Source organism: Salvelinus namaycush, unplaced genomic scaffold (genome assembly GCF_016432855.1).
Source record: "Salvelinus namaycush isolate Seneca unplaced genomic scaffold, SaNama_1.0 Scaffold156, whole genome shotgun sequence".
Lineage (NCBI taxonomy): Eukaryota > Metazoa > Chordata > Actinopteri > Salmoniformes > Salmonidae > Salvelinus > Salvelinus namaycush.
The window spans coordinates 27,501-45,991 of record NW_024058297.1 but is presented as its reverse complement, the minus strand read 5'-3'; the positions used below and the strand labels follow the sequence as shown (position 1 = coordinate 45,991).

The following is an 18,491-nucleotide window of genomic DNA, read 5'->3' as shown; positions in this document are numbered from 1 at the left end:
AAAGACCTCAGATCATATCACTTTTGAAAGGGAAATGTATAACTTCCTCTTTCTCTACAGTCAAAGTTCGCAGACATTGGTCGTTAGGGTCAAATGTTATTGAAAGAGGCCAAGGCTAAACGGGCCCGCGTCTGGGGATTAAATCCAGGAAAGATTAATTGGGTGGGAGCGGTTCAGCAGTCCCATTTTTCCTCAATACCTTTCCTGTACCATTCAGGCCTAGCAGAACCCTCCATCTACCTCCTCCGAAGTCCTTTGTGGCTCGTAAAATCCGCCCCCAAAAAAGACAAAAGGTTAAATGAAACCGCGGTAACCACTTAAAAGTCCCTCAAAGCGGGGCCCATATACTCTGCCTGTGGCCCAAGGAGGACTGGCACCGAAGTGCTGACAGCACTTAGCCCACGTTGCTTTGAAACTGGGCATGACATGTGCTCCTGTATGGTGGGGCCAATGGAGCTTAGCATAACTATCCGTAATTGGATAATTCTGAGGGAGAGGGTCTCTGAAAGCAGGCTGAATAGAAAGAGTGGGAGCAGGCTGGTAAAGAGCAGGCTGGTAAAGAGCAGGCTGGTAAAGAACAGGCTGGTAAAGCAGGCTGGTAAAGCAGGCTGGTAAAGAGCAGGCTAGTAAAGAGCAGGCTGGTAAAGAGCAGGCTGGCATTAGAGGAAACCCTATCATGGTTGACCTTCCTCCGTTAACCGATATCTGGATCAAGTTCGGTTCCATTTTCCTCAAAATCGCAGCTGTTTTGTTTTTCTCTAAATGACAACCCTGCTGCGATATCTGTGTTTAATGAATTTGTTCCACATCCATATGAAGCACAAGGAGACAACTGGTCACATTGATATCAAATGTCTGTATTTACAGTATGAATAGATGTTCACATGGTCAACTGCTTCTATCTCTTACTCTTTAGGATGGTTTTCCTTGACCCAGATTAAGCCTAGTCCTGGACTAGTAAACACTTTCAATGGACATTCTCCATTCAGCATGTTTTTTAGTCCACAAACAGGCTTAATCTGGTTCCGGGAAACTGGCTCTTCATGTTTCAAATAGTAACCTCAATGGCCCTGTATTTCTGTTTTGCTATTGTGTTCTACACAGTAAATCTCCAATTATTCTGTGGCCAGTGACGAATTGCTTTGCCGAATGAATGTGGGACGTTTTCGTTCTTCAATTGAATACTGCCCGTTTGGACTGCTGCAATGTAACAATATAAATGACTGCTTCCTGGAGTTTGAAATCGAAAACGTAAAGATGAATCTTTCCAACTTTTTGTAATCGGCAAACAACAGGCCAAGAAAGTTGAGCCCCGTTACGTAAACTGCTGTGTCAGCTGTTGAAATCTTTCAAACAGTGTCTGTGTCAGCTATTCTGATATGAAAAGCCATTTCACAAGTGGATGTGTTAGCGCTCCGATGACGGGGGCTGAGCGAGAGACACATTTTCATTCCTAGATTTCAGATGAATCATATCACAGTTGATAGGCTCCCTTTGTTTTGCAGGGAGAAGTGAACTTAGTTTAGAGTGAATGTGTTCAACCTAGTCAGAACCCATCTCTCACGAGGACTAAGTCACTCAGCCAGTGGTCTTAGGTGAATCCCTAGTGCAATAATTGTGAAATAGTCAATATCAACAAAATGATATTCAAAAATAGGTTGCCACGGTTACAGTTAAATTAGACACTTGTTCCGTTAGTAATAGCACACTGTACCTGACTCACTATTTCAGTCTCACTTCCTCATTTTGAGACTAAAACAACACTAGATACTCACTTGCCTTGTGTCATATGTGTGTGTGTGTCTTCTCTTAGCCAGGCCAGGAATCACACAGGGCGGTAATATATGTCATTTAGCTAGCTGACGCTTTTATCCAAACCAATTCTAGTACTGCGTGCATACATTTGCGTATTGTTGGCAGCAGCGAGATTTGAACCCACGTCCCTGATAATGATGTGCTCTGTTCCCCTGTCTACCCGTCAGAGATCCGGAATGGGAACCTAAAGACCATCCTGGGACTGTTCTTCATCCTGTCTCGCTACAAGCAGCAGCAGCAACAGCAGCAGCAGTACTACCAGTCCCTGGTAGAGCTTACACACCAGACCACCGGGGCGGCGCCGGCCAGCCCCCTCAAAACGCAACCAGAGATGCAGTCCAGGTAGGCTCAGTTGTCCTCACATCTCAATGGCGTCGGGTGAAGTTGCCACTAGATGCTGCATTTTGGGTCAGTTTTGCATTTTCCTTACTAATGGTTTCCTAGTCACATTTGCAGCCACTATGCTGGTGTGTTATTTTGGTTCTGAACACATTTGATCTTGGGATATTTTGACTTTGGTGTACGGTTCAAGTCTAGCTTGTCTCATCCAAACAGGTCCCTGCTATGTACTATCACACCATTTGTATTTATTATGGATCCCCAAAGAAGGGATCCATAATAAATTATTATGGAGCCCAAACCCAACACTACCAAATATCTACAGTACTAAATCCATGTGTACGTGTGTGCATTGTGCATATGTTATCGTGTGTGTGTGTGCATGTGTCTGTGCCTATGTTTGTGTTGCTTCACGGTCCCCGCTGTTCCATAACGTGTTTTTAATCTGTTTTTCAAATCAAATTTTACTGCTTGCATCAGTTACTTGATGTGGAATAGAGTTCCATGTAGTCATGGCTCTATGTAGTACTGTGCGCCTCCCAGAGTCTGTTCTGGACTTGGGGACTGTGAAGAGACCTCTTGTGGCATGTCTTGTGGGGTATGCATGGGTGTCCGAGCTGTGTGCCAGTAGTTTAGACAGACATTTTACCATTTAATAAACAGATAGCAGCTAACAGAGGAACGTTTCAACACATTGCAGAAGTAGACAGAAAGTGGACACTGCCGCTGCCCACTAAGCCATAAAAACAGGAGGGGATCCAGGCCCATGTGATGTAAATAGACAGCCCAGCCTGAGAGAAGCATCTAAAGAGAGGTTTAAAGTACCACACATGGGTGGCATTCCCCTGGCGAGCTCAGGTTACACCTCCCAACCATCCCAACCAGGCCCTGGTCTGGACTGCTGCTGGTGTATGGATGTATTCTGAGGTACCCGGTGTTGATCCTCTGGTCACTGTCAGGACTGCGGAACGCTAGGGAGGGAGAGAGGCAAGGAGGGGCAGAGTTTGAGAGGCTGTAACTGAATAACTGAGTCTAGGGGTTTTAGCCTGGCTGTGGGTGGGAGGGGTGCACAGAGAGGCACAGCTGCCCCTCATTCCTCCCTCTCAAGCCTCAGCTCACTGGGACCTCTCCCAGTCAGAGGCAGCAACAAGCGACAGGTGCGGGTCCGATACCCCTGCCGGCCTGGTACAAGGCCGACGCTGCCATTCCAGCGAGACTACCACCATCATGGCAGGACCGCCCAGTCCTGCAAGCCAGGCCTGGGTGATGTCACACAGCAGAAGTAGGCCAGGAGGCCAGAGAGCCATAAGGAGCCAGAAACCAGAGGGCTAGCTTAATATATGGGGCTGGCTTCCAACAACACCCAGGATCTGCCAGGGTTTCCTCAAGGTCTGCCAGGCCCAGTAACGTCTCATTCCCCTGGGGGTGATAATTAAATCAACACCCCACGAGAGGCGATGGTCCACAGCCCATCACTGCTACAGGAAACCATTGTTCTCCCAGTAGAGAAGTGGTCGGTGTGGTGGTGGTTTTAATGGAGAACCAGATACGGTGTGTGTGTGCGTGTGCATGCGTGTATATGTGTGTGTCAAAAATCTGACCCAAACCAGGATGATTTATGTCATGTCATGATTTATGTCATGACCATCATGTCCCATGGTCATAAATAGTTCAGAACCGACACAATAAGTATTTTTAGGTATTCAACTGTAGGGGAATATGAGGGCATGTTACATTAGCCAATTAGCTTGAGCTGTAAAGTGTTTGGAGTGAAATATACTCTGAGTAAGCATTCACCTCTCTGCCCGTATGACATGCAGGTTAGCATTTTTCATCATGAATCTTGTACTGGAGGCAGCTCTGCAGAGTGGACACTAGTTGGAACAGCCACAATGTCATTGAACCTAACCTTAACCCTAACCTTAAGCACACTGCTAACCCTAATGCCTAACCCTAACCTTAAGCACACTGCTAACCCTAATGCCTAACCCTAACCTTAAGCACACTGCTAACCCAAATGCCTAACCCTAACCTTAACCAGACTGCTAACCCTAATGCCTAACCCTAACCTTAACCACACTGCTAACCCTAATGCCTAACCCTAACCTAAATCAAATCAAAGACTAAAAAGCACATTTTTCATACATTTTTACAATATAGCTAATTTTGACTTTGCAGCTGGTCCATCTAGCGGAAGTTCTGCCTCCAGGACAAGACTCATCCCAATAAACGTCAACCTGCGTACTGCATTGTCTGATTTCACAGACGTGACCAGCCCTGTCTGGATCTCTTGACCAAAAATACAATCTAGGACAATGTAGTCTGATCCCCCAAACAATGCAGTGTTGCTTTTTATAAAGCAATTATCAATTATCTTTCACTCACTTAATCACACACACACACACACACACACACACACACACACACACACACACAAACACACACACACACACACACACACACACACACACACACACACACACACACACACACACACACACACACACACACACACACACACTTCCTCCTCTCTCCCCCCAGACACCAGTGAGGTCGATCAGGGCTCCAGTAGCAGGTGCTGGCTATAGAAAGCCCAGTGCTGCAACTGTAAATGTGAGCACGCCAAGTGCTCTGTACGTGCGTGCGTGTGTGCATGCGTATATGTTGTGGGGAAACTCCCCATTGGTGGCCCGCGACACCCAGGAGCCTCTGGGGCTGGAACTGTAGGAGGTAGTGGGGCAGCATCGGCGATCCCTCCCACTTAACTCATCATGTCCCATGGTGAACAAGTTGACCCCCTTGTCTCGCGCTCGCGCCTGCCCACCGCCAAGCCCCGGGAGAGAAAGAGTCGTCTGCTCTATGGGAAAGCCAAGCCAGACCCCTCTAGGTACTGTACTGAGTAGAGTGTCGGTGCCTGTTGGCTCTCTGTTCTGATTTAAAGCCAAGTGCGCTACTGCTACTGTAGTTGGATTAGGAGACTGTGTTGATGTCATCATGAACTGGTAATTGACTGCCTTTATTCAAACTAGTTTCACATCTATGCTTAGTATTATTGCCTGCATAGGTTTTGATGTGTTATTTTGTGAAGTTGGTTGAAAGGGAACTATGAGTTGCTGCTTGTGGAGATGTTTCTGTATGTCGTGTCTGTAAGTGAATCCACTTTATAGTCTGTAAGTGAATCTACTCGGAGGTTTCTGGGCGGTCGTGTTTCAATGTTTCTATATGTAATGCTATATGCACACAGGCTTCAGTTCATCACTATATTGACAGTTCCGTCTAGATTATCCTTTGAGCTTTAGATGAGCTGTATACAGCAATTGATAGAGCTGAAGTTATCAATGTGGTAAGGGATTGTGTAAAGGCGCTAGGCAAGCCCCTGTGTGTCTTTACTTTGAGAGGTAGAGCGAGAGATAAAATTCCCACTCCCTGATTTAGCCTGGTTTAAAAGGGCGTGTGTGTGTGCATTTGTGGGTGTGTCACCGTCGGAGGACATCTTCATACCTACTGTCAACAGAGGAATCTGCCGTTGTGGATCATCGAGGTATTAGCTATTGGCTGACCTCAGAATTGTGACACTGTTGAGGCAAAGTGAATAGATAACCATAGCTCATATCTAATAGGACAGCGATGCCTCTCCAATATAGCTCTCATATGCTATGCGCAAGGCCGTTGTCGCAGTTCATTAGATTGCGCCGGTGATGTATGTCCTAATCAATGTGGCCTGACATATTGTACAGTGTATCTTTACCTCATATGTTTTCTCCACATGGAAATATCTTAAAGGTCGTGGTTTGGATAAACGCTAGAGGGTAGGAATATACTGTGGCTTTTATGTTCCAGTAGACTTTATAGGGGATGCATTGGGCCACAGTGAAACATGTGCTGTGCAGTCCCCTGTCAGTTTAATTAAGTGAAACACATGCTGCTGTACAATTTCAATGCACTGTAGCCTAGTGTAGCGCTAGCTCTTTCTACCAGTTCCACAGACCAGTAGCTAGTGATCTAGCCCTGTGACCCTCTCTAACTTTAAACCCCATCCGTTAACCTGACACGAATGCCTATTCACAATAGGGCCAGCTGAAATATGAAACTTAGGGAGAAAATGGGAAAAGATCCAACGCACGTTCCTGTTAAAAGATGAGAAAGGTTTGAGCAGAGCTGTTGCGCCCACGTTGCGGCTTCATCCTCTGGGAATGATGGCTTCTATTAATCATGGCACCGCGGCTGTCTTCCCTACGTGAACCGACCATTTACTTTACCCCTCGCACAAAGGATTCTGGGAGGAGAGAGGATAGAGGAGTGAGTGTGGCGCATCGTTGGTTACGGGGGTTTTATTACGTCTCTGTCAGATGGCATACATACACCTTCCATTAATAATATGAACAGGTCTCTCAGCTAGATATAATGGGAAATTGCCCTGTGTGTGTTTTTGAAGCTCTATGGTACTTCCTTAGCGCTTTGATGCTCTATGATACTTCCCTAGCTCATTGAAGCTCTATGGTACTTCCCTAGCTCATTGAAGCTCTATGGTACTTCCCTAGCTCATTGAAGCTCTATGGTACTTCTTTAGCTCATTGAAGCTCTGTGGTACTTCCCTAGCTCATTGAAGCTCTATGGTACTTCTTTAGCTCATTGGCATACAACAGAAGAAGAGCCATGCATAATGGATATCTCAGAGGTCAATTAGTAGCCACCCTTAACCGTGGTGTCAGAAACCGGATGTTTCTGGTTTTCAGGGATACAGAATTTTCAATCTAACTTCTGTTTGCCCTACAAAACGGAAGTGGGGACTCCGCTCAGGTGCTTTTCTACGCCTGCTACGTTTGGTAATTAGTAGCCAACAATGACTTGGCACCTCTACAAAATCAAATCAAAGCCTTGTTAATTTACCAGGGAGAGCGAGCGTCCACAGTTACGACTTAGACAGTCAGTTTGACTAAACTCATTAGAGTTGGGGGTAATTTGAACAGGACCACTACGCTACACCAAATGATCGTTATCACTTTCATTGGGAGTTGGGAGGCCAACCATGCATTGATAAGGGTATGGCTCTGTGTTGTCCGGTTTTAATCTAAGATAAGATCTCTTCAGTGGCCCTAATGAAACCAACTGGGAAATAATGTCTAATAAATTATTTATTTATTCTGTAAAATGGAATACGTTCTCATCGCAAGTGGCACCAAAACCTCTCTCTCCCAACTTCCTTCCATCTGTCCTTCCTTTTCCTGTCTCTCTCCCATCTGGGAGGAAGTGACCTGTGAACCATAAAGATGACCTGAATATTTATATCTTATAAGAATATTCAGGAATGCAATCTAAATGCTTTTGATAATCTGCATATCCCTTCTGTCGCCCTGTAAAACTGCACAAATTTTGCCCTTGAAAACCGCAGTTATTTTATTCCGATAATTATTGAGTGTGCTAATTTACCCAGTATTCATTAACTGTTCAGTCTAGTATACATTTGCATTCCAAGGCAACTGGCACTGGGACTGTGTATCATTCACCTCTTATGGGTGGTTTTTTGGCCCTCATCTCTTCCACTAGCCCAAAACTAACTAACTAACAAACAGATATACACAGAGGACATGTCCTGACTGTCGGACAAGATCAAGTAACTCTAGATGACCAATGCTATTGTTTATTCAGCTACCTGTGTGTTTGTTTGTGATGACAGTTAAAGGCCAGGGAGGTCAGCTTTCCTGAGTCCGCTCTGGCGTTGTTAGGAGTCTTAGTGGGTCAGCTTTGGGAATTAAGCTACAGTATTGCATGTGTGATTTACAGAGTACAGGAGATCTTCTTCCCTTATACTGTAGACATGAATAACCTGCTTCACACTGGACTGACTGACAGTCCACCACAACCACAGGAGGCTGTTGAGGGAAGAACGGCTCGCATTTAAATTCATCAAGTAGTAAAAATACTGTTTAATATTGGGAGGTTGGGCTCGTGGTAATGGCTGGAGCGGAACATATTATTCTGGACAGGGAGGCTGTGGCATTGCTCTTAGTTGAGCATCATGGTCATGTCCACCCAGATGCGAACCTCGGCAACTCAGGTGTACACAAAGGGGGTAGAGGTAGAGCCACTACTGCTGCCACAGGACACAATACCGACCAGGCTCCACACCTTGTTCTTCTCACAGAACCGGGAGCCACCGGAGTCCCCCATGCAGGAGGAAACACCTTTGCCACCGGCACAGATTATAATTTTGTGAATCATGTTGCCCCAGTGCTTCTTGCACTCCTCCTCAGACAGGAGGGGCACAGCATCCTGCTGCAGTTTGTTGGGGTAATTAGCAGGCCGGTAGCTGTTCATGCACCAGCCGGAAGTCACACAGGTCATGCCAGGGGCGAAGTTGTCTTCGTACGAAGCCAGGCACACGGGGGACACTTTGGCACTCAGGGTGGTGGGGGTGGCCAGCTTGATCAAGATGATGTCATGTTTGATGGTGCTGGGGTTCCACCTGGAGTGGGTGAACACTTCAGCAGGCTTCAGGATCTGGATGGCCTCATTGCTCATGAGCATGTCGTGCTCGTCGGTGGGAGGTCTTGACATCGCAGTGAGCAGCAGTCACCACCTAGTACTCGTTGATCAGGGAACCTCCACAGAAGTGGGTGCCAGATTGCTGCAGGGACACCTGCCAGGGCCAGGAGTTGGGCACAGCCTCCTCACCGTTGATGACGCGGCCACAGCCACGGGGGAGATGGCGGGGGTTCCGCAGCCAAACGCGAGACAGGAGACGAACCAGAGAAAGCCATTGTGGTAACGTGACAGTCTAGAAGACAGAGATACTAATTATCTCCAAACCCCATCCACCTGTAACCAATCAGAGACTGTGGTTTGTCCACCCCTCCCAAAAGTTGTGGGTAACCATGGTAGAATATTAACCTCAGCGATGTCATCCTGGTGGAACCAGTCTGATCAGTAGGGACTCCAGACTGATAAAATTGTAAACTTAGCAATCAGGCTGGTTCTACAAGAGCGAGACTCTGATCAAAACAGCCTTTTATCCTAGCTTAATGCTAATATTAAAAAATATTTGTTTTTTCTTATTTTTTAATTTTTGATTATTGTGTGCCTGTTGACATTTACTGCATTGATTGAAAGGAACTAGGAACATAAGCATGAACTACTGTCGAAACTTAGCTGTCTAGCTAGCTCACTTTGCTAGGAAGATAGCTATCTAACCTATAATGCATTATGATTTCTGGCCTTATACCAAGTAGTATAAGACACTAATAAGTGCATTATAAGGCAGTATAAATGCATTTATAAGGCATTATGTGTATGCCTCATTGAACGTTTTACCAGGTAATGTCAGTATTTAGCTTAAATCAATAGGGGGTCAATTGTTGTTTGTTTTTAATGGCCGTTTTCTGTTATAACAATGTTTCCTATATGCTTAGTACTATTGCACGCATAAGTTTTTACTTACTGTTTTGTCAAGTTGAGGTTAGTTGCGGCCCGCGCGGCCCTTCTTTTCAATTTTGCCCTAAAATGACATACCCAAATCTAACTGCCTGTAGCTCAGGACATGAAGCAAGGATATGCATTTTCTTGATACCATTTGAAAGGAGACACTAAAGTTTGTGGAAATGTGAAATGAATGTAGGAGAATATAACACATTAGCTCTGGTTAAAGATAATACAAAGAAAAAAACATGCATTTTATTGTATTTTTTTGTACCATTATCTTTGAAATGCAAGAGAAAGGCCATAATGTATTATTCCAGCCCAGGCGCAAATTAGATTTCGGCACCTAGATGGCAGTAGTGTATGTGCAAAGTTTAAGACTGCTCCAATGAACCATTGTATTTCTGTTCAAAATGTTGTATCAAGACTGCTCAAATGTGCCTAATTGGTTTATTAATAACTTTTCAAGTTTATAACTGTGCACTCTCCTCAAACAATAGCATGGTATTATTTCACTGTAATAGCTACTGTAAATTGGACAGTGCAGTTAGATTAACAAGAATTTAAGCTTTCTGCCAATATCAGATATGTCTATGTCCTGGGAAATGTTCTTGTTACTTACAACCTCATGCTAATCGCATTAGCCTACGTTAGCTCAACCGTCCCGCAGGGGACCCACCAATCCTGGAGAGGTTTTAATCAACTCTGTTTTTTTGTGGTAATGTCTCAAAATGACTACATGTAATGCTATGAGCATTTCTGGCTTTTCATAAAGGCTAGGTTGTCAGTGCAGCGACAGTGTGAGTTGGGCCTTTGTCCGAACGTGCATGTGTGTATTAATGCGTGTGACTGTGCACTGATTCTCTTCCTCAATAGTGTGCAGCGATTTCTGCAGTCACACACAGCAGATACATCACAACATATGCCATTTTAACGGGGCTAATCAGGAAGTGTTCATTCCATCTCTCAATCAAAATGAGTATAACATCCTGGCGTTTTAAAGCAATTTTCTACATTTCACATACTATAAAACGTTTTATTTTCACACACCCAAAATGCCGACGAGAACGGAAATATGGGTATTCAGACACTGTCTGCGTCTTTACTTTGGATAGATAGGTAGAGCGAGAGATGGAATGAACACTTCCTGATTAGCCTCGTTAAAATGGCATATGTTGTGATGTGTCTGCTGTATGTGACTATTGCAAACCAAATGCTAGGCTAGATACAAGGTTAGGTCATACGTTAATGGAAGCTTATTGCTTTTCTTTTGTCATTTGCTGTGGCATATCAAGAACAATGTCGTGAAACTTTCAGATAGAACAGCAACAAGTATGTTTGCATCATACCTTTGGAATATTGATGATATACACACAGCTGGAATGCTGTTTCAGCCAATCAGCATCCAGGATCCAAAATACCCGGTTTATAATAGCCCTTATACACTTGGTTTTAAGTTTTGTCAATGATTCCGTGCTACTGTACCTTTTTTTTGTATTTATTATCATTTTCATTTTTTTTATTGACTATCCAAAACATACAATATACTTGCAGTGAAGCCGCTCAACAACTACATCATACCAGTCATCCAACAGACTCCCATTCAGAGCGACACACAGAAGCATCCAGGGTCAATGCACTGCTCAAGGGCACGTTGACAGATCTCCCACCTCGCCAAAAAATGTGAACCCGAACCCTCCAAGATCCCCCCACAGTTCCCCAATAGCTGTCCCTCAACCATTCGAGACCCCTAACGCTAGCAGTAGATTCAGTCAGCAGTAAACCGACTGTGGTAACACTTTACATTAAGTTCCTCTCGTGTACTAAAATATTACGTTGTGAATGTAGTAATCATACAATTACTGCACAAGCATATTTTTTATGTTCAAGTATGTTTATTGAATGTCATGTTCAGTTCAGACCAATGGGTGGTACTCACTAGCTAATGCTTAGGTGTTGTACATTACATAGTAATATATAGAATGACATAGCAATACATAGTATGACATAGCAATGCATAAATGACATAGCAATATACAGTATGGACAGGGACGCTGCAGCATGGCTCTTAGTTGGCGGCCAGGGTCTGGTCCACCCAGGAACGGAGCTCGGTGACGCGGGCGTACACAGCGGGGGTAGTGGTGGAGCAACGGCTGCTGCCCCAGGACACAATACCGACCAGGGTCCAGACGTTGTCCTTCTCACAGACCAGGGGGCCACCGGAGTCACCCATGCAGGAGGTAGCACCAGCACCACCGGCACAGATCATGACGTCGGAGATGCTGCTCCCCCAGTGCTCCTTGCACTGCTCGTTGGACAGAAGGGGCAGAGCAGCCTGCTGCAGCAGGTTGGGGGTGTTGATAGCATTGTAGCGCAGCAGACCCCAGCCGGAGGTCACGCAGGTCATGCCAGGTGCGAAGACGTCGGCGGTCTCAGCCAGGCACACGGGGGACACATTGGTGTTCAGGACAGCAGGGGTGGACAGCTTGATCAGGGAGATATCGTTGTTGATGGTACTGGGGTTCCACTTGGGGTGGGTGAACACCTGTGGGTGAGGAGAGGGGATGCGGTGGGTTGAGGGAGAGAAGGGACGGTTAGAACTGAAACTTTTATGAAATGGAGAGTTCGGGTAGGACTACAGGACGACGTTGCTCCGAGACACTGATCGGATCAGCTGACCTGGCGGGGGATAGGCTGATCCTAGATCAGCGCCTGAGGGGAACTTCTACCCAGAGCTATAGAGGAGGATGTGTGACTGTGCTGTACCTTAGCGGGCTTCAGGATCTGGATGTCCTCAGCGTTGTTGCCGCTGCCCCTCTTGTGCTCTCCAACGATCACGCGGTGGTAGGTAGCGACGTTGCAGTGAGCGGCGGTGACCACCCAGTTCTCATTGATCAGGGATCCCCCACAGAAGTGGAAGCCGCTGGTCTGCTGCAGAGATACCTGCCAGGGCCAGGAGTGGGGCACAGCCTCCTCACCATTAACGATGCGGGCATAGCCAGACACCTCGGGCTTGATGGCAGGGATGCCGCAGCCTGGTTACATGAGAACATTTAGTAAACACTTAGCGCGTCATATTTTATAACAACAGTAAATGCTCTGTTTAATGCTACATACTCAACTATGGGCATCCAACGTATGGAAGTGTTTCCAAATAACATCACCAAGTGCTAGCAATGTAGCAGTAGCACATAATGAGAACAGTAGTGGTCCAAGACCAGAGCCTTGAGGAACTCCACAACTTACTTTTACACTCTTAGCATTAAAATAAGGGTTACGGGTTAAATCAAGGAGGTAACACTGTAGGTAAAGAGAAGATGTGAATACTCACCGTAGGCGGCGCTGACGAAGGCGAGACAGGACACGAACCATAGGAAAGCCATTGTGAGAATGTGACAGTCTAGTGGACCGGGGACCCTATTTATTCCCAAACCACACCTGTCTATAACCAATGGGAGACCGAGGTGTGTCCACATCACTCGAAAATTGAGGGTAACCATGGTAGAATATTAACCTCAAGGAGGGGGATGATGTATCCAGCTGCTTATCGACGCTGGGCGATCAGACTGTTCTCAGCCATGTAACAGGAGGGTTAGAGCAGTTATCCAAACATGACCTTCAGTGCTCTCAGAAACTGTGCTCCAAACAGCCTCTTACCATCACAGAGGGAGAGGCCCCCTTTCCACTCAACCCTATTACAATGACATTTTAGTCTTTTTTTTAGCAGATGTTCTTATCCAGAGTGACTTACAGTTAGTTCATCTTAAGATAGCTAGGTGAGACAACCACATATCACAGTTAGTTCATCTTAAGATAGCTAGGTGAGACAACCACATATCACAGTTAGTTCATCTTCAGATAGCTAGGTGAGACAACCACATATCACAGTTAGTTCATCTTAAGATAGCTAGGTGAGACAACCACATATCACAGTTAGTTCATCTTCAGACAGCTAGGTGAGACAACCACATATCACAGTTAGTTCATCTTAAGATAGCTAGGTGAGACAACCACATATCACAGTTAGTTCATCTTCAGATAGCTAGGTGAGACAACCACATATCACAGTTAGTTCATCTTCAGATAGCTAGGTGAGACAACCACATATCACAGTTAGTTCATCTTCAGATAGCTAGGTGAGACAACCACATATCACAGTTAGTTCATCTTCAGATAGCTAGGTGAGACAACCACATATCACAGTTAGTTCATCTTAAGATAGCTAGGTGAGACAACCACATATCACAGTTAGTTCATCTTCAGACAGCTAGGTGAGACAACCACATATCACAGTTAGTTCATCTTCAGATAGCTAGGTGAGACAACCACATATCACAGACATAGTAAGTACATTTTCCTCAATAAAGCAGCTATCATCAAAGTCAGAGCTAGTAAGAAAATGACAAGTGTGAGTGTTAGTGCAAGAAAGACAACCTCTCCTCCCTCTCATCTTATAGTACATCTCCCAGGGTTCATTGAGACATAGGAAGCAGTTTGAACACTTTGTAAGATAAACCATTACAGATAGTACGTGGAACATGTTGTTTCATTAGCAAAGAGTCATTGGAGTATTTAAATCAATGGTTGATTGTTTTCATTCCATATACTGTATCCAACGTCATTTTAAATGTATTTTCAAACCAGAGATGTACATGTATAGCTCTGAATAGTGATAGAGAAGGTTTTAGCTAACAGATTTAAGACTTTATATGCAACTGTTTTATACAGTGCTGTGTAAAATTCATATGGCATGATCATGAATGAATTTGAGTCTCATGTAGAATCATTTGTTATTTTCTTGTTATTTTTCTCATTTTGTAGTGATGTAACCCTATTTCCTACATGTGTCCTTGGTTGGCCTGATAACACATGTCCATTCCCTCTCCACTGGAAAAAACACACCTGCAATTCAAAACCCCAGATAACAACTATCTAGGGTCCCTTTCACTGTGTGTTCCTCTTGTTTTAGTCTTTTGACTTATATCACTGAAGATTTTTACATACTAAAACGACTTTGTCCTCGATCCTTACACCTCTATCAGGCTAACATAATATTACCTATTACTATCAGGCTAACATAATGTTACCTATTGCTATCAGGCTAACATAATGTTAGCTATTGCTATCAGGCTAACATAATGTTACCTATTACTATCAGGCTAACATAATGTTAGCTATTACTATCAGGCTAACATAATATTACCTTTTACTATCAGGCTAACATAATGTTATCTATTACTATCAGGCTAACATAATATTACCTATTACTATCAGGCTAACATAATATTACCTATTACTATCAGGCTAACATAATATTACCTATTACTATCAGGCTAACATAATGTTACCTATTACTATCAGGCTAACATAATGTTACCTATTACTATCAGACTAACATAATGTTACCTATTACTATCAGGCTAACATAATGTTACCTATTGCTATCAGGCTAACATAATGGTATCTATTACTATCAGGCTAACATAATGTTAGCTATTGCTATCAGGCTAACATAACTTTACCTATTTCTATCAGGCTAACATAATGTTACCTATTACTATCAGACTAACATAATGTTACCTATTACTATCAGGCTAGCATAATGTTACCTATTGCTATCAGGCTAACATAATGTTAGCTATTGCTATCAGGCTAACATAATGTTAGCTATTTCTATCAGGCTAACATAATGTGACCTATCAGGCTAACATAATGCGATCTATTACTATTAGGCTAACATAATGTTATCTATTACTATCAGGCGAACATAAGGTTATCTATTACTATCAGGCTAACATAATGTTACCTATTACTATCAGGCTAACATAAGGTTATCTATTACTAGCAGGCTAACATAATGTTACCTATTGCTATCAGGCTAACATAATGTTACCTATTGCTATCAGGCTAACATAATGTTATCTATTACTATCAGGCTAACATAATGTTACCTATTACTATCAGACTAACATAATGTTACCTATTACTATCAGGCTAACATAAGGTTATCTATTGCTATCAGGCTAACATAATGTTAGCTATTGCTATCAGGCTAACATAATGTTAGCTATTGCTATCAGGCTAACATAATGTGACCTATCAGGCTAACATAATGCTATCTATTACTATTAGGCTAACATAATGTTACCTATTGCTATCAGGCTAACATAAGGTTATCTAATACTATCAGGCTAACATAAGGTTACCTATTGCTATCAGGCTAACATAATGTTACCTATTACTATCAGGCTAACATAAGGTTATCTATTGCTATCAGGCTAACATAATGTTACCTATTGCTATCAGGCTAACATAATGTTATCTATTACTATCAGGCTAACATAATGTTACCTATTGCTGTCAGGCTAACATAATGTTACCTATTACTATCAGGCTAACATAAGGTTATCTATTGCTATCAGGCTAACATAATGTTACCTATTGCTATCAGGCTAACATAATGTTATCTATTACTATCAGGCTAACATAATGTGACCTATCAGGCTAACATAATGTTATCTATTGCTATCAGGCTAACATAATATTAGCTATTGCTATCAGGCTAACATAATGTTAGCTATTGCTATCAGGCTAACATAATGTGACCTATCAGGCTAACATAATGTTATCTATTGCTATCAGGCTAACATAATGTTACCTATTGCTATCAGGCTAACATAAGGTTATCTATTACTATCAGGCTAACATAAGGTTATCTATTACTATCAGGCTAACCTAATGTTACCTATTGCCATCAGGCTAACATAATGTTACCTATTCCTATCAGATGACCCAATGGAACTTAATGTAAAGTGTGACCCAATGGAACTTAGTGTAAAGTGACCCAATGGAACTTAATGTAAAGTGTGACCCAATGGAACTTAGTGTAAAGTGTGACCCCAAAGGCCAAGGCATTGTATCTCTGCTGTGCTCCCACCAGTCAGTCCTCAATAGACCTGTATAGCTGTGCTCAATAGTCAGTCCTCAATAGACCTGTGTAGTGGGGTTGATGAAGCTTGGCAAGACCACATGCTTTCAGAGCCACTCACCCCGACCACCTGGCTTTTACCCTGATTTACTGTGTGTTCACTATGATTAAAGCAGTCCTTTTGTTCATTAAACATCCTTTTGTTTTCTTTGTGTCCGTCGCGAGTTCCCTAACTATTTCCTGTCGAACGCCAGCAGAGGCCAAGCGAGGCAGTAACCACTAGCCTCGCCATTAATAATTCTCTCAACATGACTAAGAATGAGTGTCCCATTGTAAACTATGACTTTGCCTGGAGGAGTTTCCTACACCACTTCCTCTGTAGGGTTTTTTATTCACCTTCGTTAAGAATGTGTTTTTATTTCTGAAGTTAAAACACTCTTTTTTTTGAGGGATACCAGTCAAGATTCAGTAGGAGATTACGGTGAAGAAGTGGCACATTATGGTGAGGGAGAGTTGCTTTACAGTTAAAGGCTAATTGAAGCCGTTACATGCTTCAAAAACATGTGGTAATAATATAATATAGTAATATAATGGTAATAATATAGTAATATAATGATAATAATATAATATAGTAATATAATGATAATAATATAATGGTAATAATATAGTAATATAATGATAATAATATAATATAGTAATATAATGATAATAATATAAAATAATAATATAATAGTAATATAATGGTAATAGTATAGTAATATAATGGCAATAGTATAGTAATATAATGGTAATAATATAATATAGTAATATAATGGTAATAATATAGTAATATAATGGTAATAATATATTAATATAATGGTTATAATACAGTAATATAATGGTAATAATATAGTAATACAATGGTAATAATATAGTCATATAATGGTATTAATATAATATAGTAATATAATGGTAATAATATACATAATTTATCCAAAGTGACTTAGTCATGCATGCAAACATTTTTTCGAGCAGGTGGTTCTGGGAATTGAACCCACTATCACTATCCAGGAATTGCGTAGGGGTGGCATGTAGCCTAGTGGTTGGAGCGTTGTGCCAGTAACCGAAAAGTTGCTCGATCGAATCCCTGAGCTGACAAGGTAAAAATATGTAGTTCTGCCCCTGAACAAGGCAGTTAACCCACCGTTCCTAGGCTGTCATTGTAAATAAAAATGTGTTCTTAATTGACTTGCCTCGTTAAATTTAAAAATACATTAAAAAAATTAATTGCAAGCTCCATGCTCTACCAATTGAGCTACAGAGGACATACACATGAAATGTGTGGCCCGTCACGTGAACCGCAGTACGGGTTCACACTATGTGCTTCTTTCACTAGGGCTTGTGTTGTTAGTTACTGTCTCTGTCTCGCGCAATGCTCTCCTCTGACTCTCTCCTTATTGCATTAGATGATGTCTCAAAGATGCTACAGTTTAAAGAGTCCAGCGAGCCGTTCGCCTCATTCCTTCACTAAGTCTGTGTCTCTCTGCTCTCTCCACAGTCTCACTGCGCGGTATGGTAGTCCCCCGGGTCACAGTGGAATAGGAGCAACACCACAGAAGAAAAACACAAGGTATGACTCTCACATGGCTAACTTTCTTTCACCTTCTTTCAGTTCATGTCGACATGAATGACACTGTACTTTACTGTACGACCTCTTAAACTCATAATAATCTACTTGTGAAGATCTTGGCACAAGGGAGTTCTTACATTTGGTTTGGTAGTGCCTCTATCTTATTCTCTGATGCCAAACTAACATCGGCACTTGGCGATCCCAGGCGTCAGTGACGCATTAAACTCAAACCTATGTGGATTAGGGGCCATTTTACCGAATGCTGCATTGAACAGAATGACTTGCTGTGGTGGCTTCCAGCCAGTTCCAGGCTCCTATACTTCACCAGGCCAGTTGTTTGGCTCCCAGACCATGTGTTTCTCCTTAGACGGTAGTGGCTGGTGG

The 18,491-nt window shown here is 43.0% G+C and overlaps 2 protein-coding genes across 2 annotated transcripts in view; one reads left to right on the top strand and one right to left on the bottom strand.

The window, feature by feature from the left end:
- Positions 1 to 18,491, top strand: part of LOC120037097 (neuron navigator 3-like) — a gene marked incomplete at its 3' end in the record, with an annotated part of 135,074 nt that overhangs the window by 96,306 nt on the left and 20,277 nt on the right. Inside the window, exons 5-6 of the mRNA XM_038983274.1 lie at positions 1,983 to 2,157; positions 18,036 to 18,107. Of these exons, the coding sequence (XP_038839202.1) occupies positions 1,983 to 2,157; positions 18,036 to 18,107 (247 nt within the window). The remainder of the gene's footprint in view (positions 1 to 1,982; positions 2,158 to 18,035; positions 18,108 to 18,491) is intronic.
- On the bottom strand, positions 11,505 to 12,954 carry LOC120037099 (chymotrypsin B-like). Its single transcript, XM_038983275.1, has 3 exons — positions 12,902 to 12,954; positions 12,337 to 12,605; positions 11,505 to 12,115 (listed from the first exon to the last, which is right to left on the bottom strand). Exons 1-3 carry the CDS (start codon positions 12,951 to 12,953, stop codon positions 11,639 to 11,641), a joined length of 798 nt encoding a protein of 265 aa, XP_038839203.1. The 5' UTR covers position 12,954; the 3' UTR covers positions 11,505 to 11,638.